Consider the following 12,081-nt stretch of genomic DNA (forward strand, 5'->3'; position numbering starts at 1 on the left):
ACTGGGCTACACCAGCCTGATGCTGTTATCTCTTTTATGAGTGTAATTCCCCTAGTTCAGATTTCACACCCATCGTGCAACCTTTTGATTGTGCCATGCCTGCTATATAGACTGCTCACAAGAGAACTCATCTATCGTACAGACTATGTTCACTGGTCTCTGTAACAACAATTCCTCACTAAACGCTGATGCAGGTCTCCTGCTTTGTAGGTATCAGTCTCCTGAGCTTCCATTTTAATGCTTCCCTAGAAGAAAACTCATCCTGTCAATAAAATTAGTTACCTGTTCCTGCATTGCTCAACACCAGACCACAGGCCAACTTAAATTCATTGCCAGTCTATGAGGCATCTTGGGAGACAGACTGACAATTTGGTTCTCTGGGACCCCCCATGGCATGGTTCATCTTTACACCTGGAATCACAGGACTGGAGAAAGATTCTCAGGCCAGCCACAAAACCCTAAAACTCCAGTGACAGACTTAAGTGTCTGAGCAATCCAGAGAGAAAAAGGTGGGCTGCCTGGTAATTAAAGAGCATCTCCTCAATTAGATGTGATTTCTCTTTTTACATGTGCCTTATTTTATGTTTGTCTTATCTTCACTAGCAGACTTTAAGCTGTTTGAAAGTAGAGAATTTCATCTTCGTTATTTTATCATCCACACTAGTGGCTCATACAGTGAGTGACTTATTCATAATAATCAAATATCTGACATACTGGTGAATGAATGACTATTCAGCCAATCATATATAAATGACATTTTACACCTATAATCTGATCTACAGCATAAAGAAGACATAAACTTACTATTTTCTTGGACTCTGGCCACAAATCCCATTAAAGGTAACTGAGGAGTTACCTGTAGGATGGAGGGAGGAGGAGGAGCAAGAGATACTGCAAAAACAAAAAAGGTGTGGAGGATAAGGGGTAAGGGCAAGTCACATTAAAAGGAAAGGATAACACAGTAAAACAAACATACATGGGGGGAGCCACTGTGCATCACCATTTTACAAGCAGTCTTAAGGCGCTCTTTTGAGGGATAAGTCATTAACACAAAAAACAAAGTGTTAGGGAAGTTTTAAAAGCTTACAACAGGAAGCATTTATCATATACCCATCTATTCTAAGATACAATGGCAAATTATCTTTTCATACAATCGCATGTCTTCAAAAAAAGGATTTCTTCAGATTACCATGAGTAGTTTGGTTTTCCAAATTTTACCTTGGAGGTTACAAGTTTAAATGTTCATCAATACAAGGGAAAAAAGACCATTACATGCCAGCATCCTAATTCCATACTTTTCATTACTTCATTAAACAGGAAAAATTAATTGGTAATTAAACAAATGTTTACTTACTTCCCATTAAGGGGCAAGCACTCTGCTGAGAGACCAATATCAAAACCATTCTCTGTGAGTCAGGTTTGTCTCTTTACCGTTTCTCACAGTCCCAATTCACACCACCTATTTCAGGGACATTTTCACCGTGACCCTACAGAAAAACGCTCGCCTCATTCAAATCATTCCTTTCCCCACAAAGCTGTCTTTCCCTCTTAAACACCTGGGAAGCGTCTAGCCACTAGTGAGTCTTCAACAAACATTTAATATAGGTAAATATACACATAAGCCAGATACATGTCAAACAACTTCCGAAGATTAACTCTACAATTACGGTTTCCTTCAGAGTGGGTAAACAGTACGATGTGCATTTTCTTATAAAGAGAGAACACCTTTATGAGCTTCAAATCACAGATTAGACTAATAAAACTAAAAAAGATAAATAAGACTCACTGCTCTCAAAAAAATCACATTCTAGTTGGGAATGGAAGGTAAAAGAACAGCCCCAACCCAACAATACTTGCAGCATTCCCTGCAGGTGGCGGTGGTGGAGGAGAGGCAGTGGTGGTGACGTGGTGTTACGGTGGTGAGGAAGGGGGCCAGGGTTTGGGCAGGGGTGAGGGCTACACAGAAATAACCTCTGAGCAGGTACCTGAAGAACAGGAGTTCGACAAGCAGACAAGGGTTGAGAAAGACAAGCTGAGAACCAAATAAGGGGCAAAGGCTTTGAGGTATAAAGCAGCATGACCAGTTTACAAACCAAAAGTATTTCCATATGGCTGGCATAAGATGCCTGGAGAAAAAGTGCAAAACTTTTTTTTTACAGGTGGGTATGTAACAGGGAGGGATCTTAAATGGTAGGTGAAAGAGTGCTAAGTGGAAACAGCTTGGGACTTCAAAGTCACCTAGCGGGTCTTCCCTGGCAGTTCAGGGGTTAAAGCTGAGCTTCTTCTGCAGAGTACAGGTTATCGGGGAACTAAGATCCCACATCCTAAGATCCCACATCCTAAGATCCCACATCCGAGGCGGTGCTAGTGGTCAAGAACCCGCCTGACAATGCAGTAGAGATCCAGGTTCCAGCCCTGGGTTGGGAAGATCCCCTGGAAAAGGAAATGGCAACCCACTCTGGTAAGTATTCTCGCCTGGAGAATCCCATGGACAGAGGAGCCTGGTGGGCTACAGTGCATGGGGTTGCAAAGAGTCAGACGTGACTAAGCAATTTAGCATGCTCAACACACAAGATCGCACACGCCTCGAGGTGCAGCCAAATAAATAAAGTCACCTAACGTCAGAAGCCTGATTTGCTACTTCCTTGCTATTGGAGCAGCAAGTTATTTAACTTTTTCAAATTTAAACCATAAATGTGAAATGAAAGATATAATGCAACCTACTTTACAGTGTAACTGCAAAGATTAAAAAGGAAAAAAAAAATGTATATAGGAAGTCTAACTCAGGGCCTGGGACACAAAAATCAAGGCAATAGAAGCAGAGAGAAAAAGAGAGAAATTAGTAACGGTGTGGACAAAAAAGAGTATTTGGTAACTAAGGATTTAGGTACCATATGAAGGAAACAGCTGAAGATATTCTTAGATTCTTTTTTCCTTCCTAACTGTGAAGGTAGAGGTGCCATTAACCACATTAACATTGGTGAGTAGTACATGGAATGAAATAGGCTCGAAGTACAGGGAACGGCAAGTCAGGAAGAAATAATGGCATGATAAATAAGATGTGTGAAAGTAACTTAAGCATAAACAAGGGAGGCCGCTGGAAAGCCTGGGATGAGTTTGTAGAAACAACAAGAGGTCCAAAGGTGGTAGCTAGGAGCGATAACAGCTGAGCTGTGGGTAACTGCAGGGAAAACATGGACATGTATTGTGCGGACAAGAGTTAACCAGGTGATTCTGAAGAATAGCCCAGATTGAAGGGACAGAGTCACCTAACCCTAGAAATTGGTAACTTTCTTTAAAAGATACCTTTTGGATATGTTTTTATACTTCTTGGCTGCAAACCCTTAAGTCGTGTGTCTGTCTCCCACTCTTAGAGGCCTAGAACAATTGCTGATACGTTCACAATACTCTGTTTCCAAACTTGGGGTAAGAAGACACAATGACCAGAGAAGGTAGCAGAGATAAAGCAGGTAAAACTGAAAAACAGCAGCAGAGAACGGCTGCATGAGAAAAAGCGCACATGTTCATTTCAAACAAGATGGAATTCTCCTCTTGCCTGTGAGCACCAGTCCCACCCCACCAGTGACGGAAAAGTAGGAAATTTCCCACTTCAGTCTTTACCATTAAAAAAAAAAAAGAAAAGAGAAAACAACCTAGTATTTCGCTAAAAAAGAACGATTAGGCACCTAACTTAGAACAGATTTTTCGTATGTAAATTAAGCACTTTTTTTTTTTTTTTAATGAATTTTTTTTTTTTTTCTTTTCTAGTTCTGAAAGTGAAAACCTGAAACTACCGTGGTCTTTTTAGGGACATCCACCAATGGCAGCCCAGGTAAAAACTGGTCCCAGATCTTCCTTAAATGGAATTACTTTATAACAAAACAAGTTAGGTTTTTTCAAAGCCAGTCCAAGGCATGTTAAAAAAATTCAGTTTCAAATGGAGCTTACAAATGTTGCCCCAAATTCTATCTTTGCCCAAGGCAAACATTTTACATGATGATCCAAATTAATTTAGTTACCATAGCATTTTCTTTCTGGTCAGCAAGATTTCATCAGAAAACCTGTGAACCAGGAGATCCTACTTTAGACTAGATTTATCTTCCTTAAAGTTGAATTGAAAATGAACTATTTTAGGTGAATTTAAGCAGGATTTTGATGTGAACAACTGTTTACAATATTCAGTTCTAGTCCAAGTAGCTCAGGAACAGGCAAGAGCAAAAAGCAACTATGAATTTGTTTCCATTCTCTCTGGTTGATTCCTCATAGGACAACCCTTTCCCTATAATCACCAAAAGATCTCCACATTTAAGATTCAGTAATATTATGTTCACATTACACAACAATGAAGTTAATGTGAAGAGAAAGGCTCAAGAAGACACTGGAGTTTATAGAGAGATCTTATGTAGAATAGCTATAAAACCTATAGCTTATGTGCACTCAGCAACATGTAGATATAAAAGGTAAAGTAAACCAAACTTAGAGGTCAGCCTGTGCTGATGAAATATACAGAACTCCTAAGCATGACCTTCCTGATTATTCACAAAATCATGGAACACTCTTAGTGTGTTAAAAGGTAGAAAGAGTTTTGAAGAAAAATTAGACTATTACATTGCTTTGTGTGTGTGTGTGTGCGTGTTTTACAGCTTTCTAAATACTCTAAGAAAATTAGACAAAATAACCACTCTAAATACTATTTCTGAAACCATTAAAGATATCATCTTTAGAGGCCATCCATTTGATAGTCCATTCAAGTTTAGTTGCTAATATTTTACATTCCAGTGGTGGAATTCATGTAATCATTTTAAAAGGGAAATATTTTCTAAACATGGATAGGAGTATTACTTAGGAGCATTTAAAAGTGAACCTAACTAATCATACTCAGTAAGAAGAGCTTTTTTGATGGAAAAGAATATGGTTGTCAAATAATTATCACTCCTGTAGTCTCAGAAGAGTTAAATGAATTCTGTCATTTTTGTTATTCCTTTTCAAATGAAAAAACAATACTATGCCAAGAAAAAACAGCAAATTAATCCACATAATTTAAAAACACAGTGTGTATTTTTAATGATGAAAAGGGTCTATTTGGTTTACTGATTCGTCTGATAATATACTTACATTTTTCAGTTTTTTCCTTGCTTTTTTGTTCTCCCTAGAGTAAGCATTCACTGAGAAGGCAATGGCACCCCACTCCAGTACTCTCGCCTGGAAAATCCCATGGACAGAGGAGCCTGGGAGGCTGCAGTCCATGGAGTTGCTACGAGTCAGACACGACAGAGGGGCTTCACTTTCACTTTTCACTTTCATGTACTGGATTAGGAAATGGCAACCCACTCCAGTGTTCTTGCCTGGAGAATCCCAGGGACAGGGGAGCTTGGTGGGCTGCCGTCTCTGGGGTCGCACAGAGTCAGACACAACTGAAGCGACTTAGAAGCAGCAGCAACAGACACTAAAGACTGCCAAAAAATGAGGATTCAAAAACAGCTTCTGGATACGGCTCTTTATTTATACTTTCCTAATCCCTCTTCCTACATCTGTATTCTTCTGGAGATTTATAGTAATGTTATAAGTTAATTATCATTTAGAGAATATGTGTTATGGCTTTTCTTTTATAATATCACCAACCCAACATTGCTTTCTCAATGTTTCTTTTTAGTTATTTATAATATTCAGGGAAGCCTGACATCTTCCCTGTATAAAACACCATACTCATTCAGAAATTCCTTTCTCACATAATTATACACAGTTACGTTGCTTGGAGCCAACATTCCACTTTATGGATTAGATTTCTTTTAGTCTTTGTTATAATATGAATGGTAAAATTTAAGATATCTTTTACCAAAGGCCTTAGTACTTAAAACACCACATTACTGATTTCCTATTGTTAAGAACTGAATATATCCCCCCAAAAATTCACATGAAATCCTAACCTCCAACGTGACCGTATGAGGATGTGGGACTTTGGGGGAGGTGTTCCACACAGTGGGATATACTCAGTCACAAGAGGGAACAGAATCTTGCCATTTGCAGCAACATGGATAGACGTAGAGGGCATTTTACTAAAGTGAAATAAGTCAGAGAGAGAGAGACAGACACTGTGTGACACCACCTTCATGTGGGGTCTAAAAAATACAACACACTAGTGAACACAGCAGGAAAGCAGCCGAGTCACAGACACAGAGAACAAACCAGTGGCGATCAGCAGGGGGTACAATACGGGGACTGGGGAGTGGGAGGTATAAACTACCGGGCGAAAGACAGGCTCAAAAAGTATATTAAAAACAATTGTTAAAAGGCATTGCCAAAACAAACAAACAAAAACAAACCCCCACCCACCCACCGAGAGTTCTCTCTCTCTTTCTAACATGTAAGGGTACAAGAGGTTCCCCGGGGCTCAGGGGTAAAGAGCCTGCCTCCCAGTTCAGGAGACATGGATCAGGAAGACCCCCTGGGGAAGGAAATGGTAACCCCCTCCAGTATTCTTGCCTGGAAAATCCCATGGATAGAGGAGCTTGGCAGGCTATGGGCCATGGGGCTGCAAAAGAGTCAACCATGACTTTGCAACTAAACAACAAGGATAGAAGACAGCAGCCTAAAACCTGAAGAGGGTTCTCACCAGAACTCAACTGTGTTGGCACATTGATCTCTGGCTTCCAGCCTCGGAACTGTAAGCAATAAATCTCTACTGTTTATAAGCTACCCAGCCGATGGTACTTTGTTATAGCGGCCCAAACTAAGGCACTTACCAAAGTAGGTTAACGTGTACAGATGTGCAAGTACAAATATACATGTATATTCTTCTTTACCACCGAAGTGCTTCATATTTATATTGAAGGCAAAAACTGTCAAAACTTGTGATTAACCCTAGTTGTTTCAATGCCTCTCTTGATGATGACAAGATGAATGATAAACTAATATTCTTGTTTCTCTGGTTGGATTAGATTAACAAACAATAAGAACCACATAGGATTCAGTTCTGTCCTGATTCAAGTGCTCCTTTCATTAACTTGTTTCTGAAATAATCCCATTAGAAAACAATCACTGTGCTTCCAGAACTTGGCACTGCCTATCAGGTGCTCCATGTTTTCATCTCTATGTTATGACGCCATTTCAAACTCAACCCAAATATAGGAGCAGTGCCGTTAGACGTAATGTCGCACAGAAAACCTCACTGAGCTTACACTCACGTGAATCCTGCCTGTCAGCTCACTTCCTCAGAGACACAAAGCCAGGTCAAGCCTCCAGCTGCAAAAAATATGCTCATAAAACACAAACCTGGGATCATTTTGTTAAATCAGGTAATTAGTTACTTGAGAAAACACAACAAATTTTCTCATTCTAAGTGCAAAAAACAAGGACCATTTTAAGACAAGTGGGAATAATATGAGACTTACATAATCATCTGAAGCAGACAAAATGAAAGTCTATCTAACAGCCTTAGAATACTGGCTTACAAAGCATTAAGTCTTGCAAAAAGAGGGTTTCAAAGAACATGATTTAATTAAAAACTTTTTTAGTTAAAAAAAAAGCACTTGATTATTCAACTAACAAAGCTGTAGTCATCCTCTTTAAACAAATACCAAACCTCTGGAGAAGAAAGACAGAACTTAATCAAGAGAAGTACATAAAAACTAACTAAATTGCTTCACACATTATGCTGAAGGCTCAAAAATCCAATTCACTTTATACTTCTCATGAGTGTGAAAAATGCTTTAACACTCATTCCTTAGAGTCGGTTATTTTCTACTTTAACATATACTTTCAAAATATGTGCAAAATCAGATTTACAGAGAAGTGTTAAAATACATATTTAAAATACATTTAAATACATACTTAAATAAGCTTCAAAGAAATTCCACCAAGAGGGTTCTCACAGGACCAGTATATTAGTATGTACATGTACATAGCATGAAATACCCCTATATATACTTTCTGAATATCATGTATACTTGGTCCCAAGCTATAATAATGAAGCATCTCCCAGTTCCATTATGGAATCGGCCCATTTTGGATTGACACTATTCTTTTAAAACTCTATGTAAGGATAAAGAAGGGCATAAAGGCCATAAGCAATAACTGTCTAGACTTCCAAAAGGGTCAGGGAGAGAGCTTATCTTTAGCAGAACTATGAAACAGGCCATATCTAACCAATTACAATTTAAAAATGAAATATGCATTTAGGTACAAAATAGCATCTGTACAAATAAGGGTTTGGAACACGATTTAAAAGTAGAACGTAAGAAGACAGGCATATCTGACAAAACGAAGCTCAAAATGAGTTAAAAAGAATGGCACACTCAAAATCATTAAGTGTGATCAAAGACAGCAGTAAGAGATATATACCTGTATCACTGGAGCGCTTTGCTATACACCTGAAACCAACCCGACACTGTAAATCAACTACACTTCAAGAAAACAAGATTTTAAAAAACAGAATAACCCAAAGGGTTTTAAATTAATTAAATTTTAATTATAGGTTTTAATTTGGTCAAACACTTGGAAAAGAGCAACTACTTTTATTTAAGACTCATTAAAGAGAGCCCCCGACCCTGCAGCAGGCCGCCGCCAACCCACACCTCCACTGGAGACTCCTGGACACTCACGGTGCTATATAGTTGGAGAAGTCTTGAGACTATTGGAAGAATAAAACTGAAATCCAGAGGCAGGAGACTTAAGCCCAAAACCTGAGAACACCAGAAAACTCCTGACTACACGGAACATTAAGTAACAAGAGACCGTCCAAAAGCCTCCATACCTACACTGAAACCAACCACCACCCAAGAGCCAATGGGCCTGATAATCTATGTGAGCCTACTTCTGCTGACTCCAGAAATCCTGAGTCTGCCGTCTGATCCTCAAGACAATGCCTTCCTGTCCTGGGCTCACTTCTATGCTGCATTCCACAATCGGTCTAACTGCTGGGTCTGTGGACCACTCCCTTCTTCATCCGTGAAAGGCGTCCCATGGTGGACATCTCCACTTCAAGGAAAGGACTTTCTCCAAGTCTGCAAATACCTTCAACAATTGCATGTGATGCCTCTTCTTAAACTGATGACATCTAACAACCTTAAGATGGACTGATGTAACTATGGACATAATGTGACTTTTCATTTTGATTTTAACTTGGTTTAATGACTATTTTGCCTTACATCTGTAACTTTATAATGGGGTTTTCTAACCGTCTAAGAGCTTTTAATTTACAAATAGTTGTCCGAGCTCCTATGAGTGCCACAGCCTCCTCCAACTATTACTTGGAGCCCCTGGATCAGACATCCTCACTATGAGGATTAGGAGAATATGTTGCCTCACCAATTTAGGGACAACGCCCCTTGTCAGCTGGGAAGCAGTTATGGAATGAGAACGATGCCCCTTTTCCCTAGGCAATATAATTCTCCTAAAAGAAAAGGGGGGAATGAGAGAGTCATTTCCTAGGCAGGTTGATCAGAAGTCTAGGGGTCCCCAAGGAGAGAGAGGTCTGAGATATTCAAGGAGGAAGAAAGGACAAACTTTTTTACTTTTTTTCCTCTACATCCCTTAGGATTATATAACAATAGTGTATCCTGCCTGAGGACAGTCTTTGGATTAAACCCTCTGGTTAATTCTGTTATCTTAAAACATAAATTATGGGAGTAGGTCTGGTCTTTACAAGGATGTATCCTGCCTGAGGACCATCTTTGGATTAAACCTTCTGGCCAACTCTGTTATCTTAAGATGTAAATTATGGGAGTAGGTCTGGTGAGGTCTTTACAACCTCCAGACATTCTTTGGATTCATTGGAGAGTATATAACTCCATTGCTAACACTAGCAAGGGGGTACTCTTTTGCCCCCTTCTGATGCCTATGTCAGAAGCTTTCTCTATCTCCTTTATACTTTAATAAAACTTTATTACACACAAAAAAAGACTTATTAAAAATGCACATGCATGTTTCTCAAAATAATCTAATGTAAAATTTTTTTAAAAAACATGTCTATTTAAGTGTCACTTGTGTCTCTTTGTGACCCTGTGGACTGTAGACTGCCAAGCTCCTCTGTGCACTGATTAGACTATAAATGTGGCATTTAATTTACAAGAGGGACCCAAAACAATGAGAGGATCTGAATAACAAGGGATTCATTCCACATTCAACAAGTAGTTACCAAGCACTATTCCCAGGATGAAACAGATGAAAAACTGTTTACAGCTTTTTACATTACAATGTGGGCACCCTCCTTCCCACCCTCCTACCGTTGGGAGGGTAAAAGAAAGATTTTTTCTAATCTTGAAGTAGGATTAGTTTAGTTAGTTAAGTCGCTCAGTCGTCCGACTCTTTGGACTGTAGCCCACCAGGTTCCTCTGTCCATGGAATTCTCCAGGCAAGAATACTGGAGTGGGTTGCCATCTCGTTCTCCAGGGGACATTCCCGACCCAGGGATCGAACCCAGGTCTCCCGCATTGCAGGCAGACGCTTTAATCTCTGAACCACCAGGAAATAACAGGAAACTTAAGAGTCAGATGACCTAAATTCAAATCCTAACTTGACTACTATCTTAGTTTGTTTCCTCACTTGTAAAATACAGATGAAAATGATCACATGATTATAAGAATCAAATGAGGTAAAAAACAAAAAAGTATTCTTTAACCTCCATTTATGTAACAGGAAGATCAAATTTGTTCTGCAAGACTCCAAAGGATATAACAAGGTTTCACCAAAACGTAGACAAATTTTAGCTCCATACAATGCAGGGCTTATCCAAAATGGAATAATTACTAGAGGTGATCACACATGGGCTTACTGGTCTCTTGGCAAAAATCCAGAAAAACACACCCAGTTCATATAACATGTCCACAGCAGTCACAGAGAATAATATTTGCTCTTACCCTCTCTGGGGAAGAAGCAAAACAAATGAGTGTTAAGTATTAAATATGTGCTATTTTAGTTCTTCTGTATGCATGATGCAACTGGAAGATGACTGTTACACCTGGATCAATCTGTTCAAGGTGCAGTTGTTCCATCAGAGGTTCGGTAGCAGAACTGAAGAAGACAGTGTAACTGTCCACCACAAAGCAGTTTCAAAAATATTTCCCTTTTCCTTTGCTACTTATAAACCCTGTTCATGTATGCTCAAATTTCATTAATTGCTATTCATACAGCAAGGATATCTGACTAAATAAGAAGGAAACACTGTTCACCACAGTATTAATTTAAAAAACAAATAATCACGAGCACATTCAAAAACATTCTATTGAGAAAAATTAAGTTTTTAACTCTATATGGAAACCATATGTTGATTTTTCAAAAGAACTGGTAGATACAGTATCGGCAACCTGTATTCATTCTTCCACTCATTCAACAAATAACATTAATCATCTACTATATACCAGTCATTTGCAATTAAAGATTTTTTCTCGGTAATTGAAGATTTTTAAATTAGATACATTCCATAGGCTGCAAAAGAAAGTCTAACCTGGGTTCTGGCTATAAAAAGGTCCTCCGTTCATCTGAGTCTGAAGGCTTGTTTGTGAAGTGATGGAAGGAGGGCGTCTATAGGGCAAGGAGCCCCCGATGGTTGGGGGAGTGTGGCGAGCAGCAGGTCTATTCATGCTGTAGAACTGAACAGGATGACCTGGAAGAGAGGCAGAACACACATTTGTCATTAAAATTATCTCAGACAATAAAACACTTTAGGTACAATGCCTGAATCTCACCAAGATTATTAAAAAATAAAAATATTTAGTTAACTGCCATCTGACAAATATTAATGCAAACTGACAGTTAATGCTCAGTTGACAGTCTATCAAAGTGCAGAAACAGGAAAGCAGGTAAATAAAATTATGGTTAGGTTTGGAAAAGCTATATCTAAATACATTACTAATCAATATTATGAGTTTATTAAATTAGTAGTTTGACAGGGTTTCACAATCATCACAATTAAAATTTATGGCTCGCTTCCTCTGCAGACACCAGCAATTAAACACCAGAAACTAAGCTTAACAAGGTAAGAATAACATTTAGGAAAGCAAAAGAAAAAATGTTTGACACACAGTCTTATTCCAAAATAATAATAATAGTAAATTTTAAGTAGCAAACCAATTTGTTTAAAGG

The 12,081-nt window shown here is 38.8% G+C and overlaps 1 protein-coding gene across 19 annotated transcripts in view; it reads right to left on the reverse strand.

Annotated features, from left to right (window-relative positions):
- Window positions 1-12,081, reverse strand: part of ABI2 (abl interactor 2) — a 104,397-nt gene that overhangs the window by 15,440 nt on the left and 76,876 nt on the right. For 10 of the 19 annotated variants that reach the window (XM_043445077.1, XM_043445066.1, XM_043445067.1 and 7 more), the window contains 2 exons: window positions 11,444-11,602; window positions 805-891 (listed from right to left, as the gene is read on the reverse strand). In XM_043445077.1, coding sequence (XP_043301012.1) covers window positions 805-891; window positions 11,444-11,602 — 246 coding nt within the window. The remainder of the gene's footprint in view (window positions 1-804; window positions 892-11,443; window positions 11,603-12,081) is intronic. The other 9 variants (XM_043445070.1, XM_043445071.1, XM_043445064.1 and 6 more) reach the window with 1 other exon arrangement.

Source organism: Cervus canadensis, chromosome 24 (assembly GCF_019320065.1).
Source record: "Cervus canadensis isolate Bull #8, Minnesota chromosome 24, ASM1932006v1, whole genome shotgun sequence".
NCBI lineage: Eukaryota > Metazoa > Chordata > Mammalia > Artiodactyla > Cervidae > Cervus > Cervus canadensis.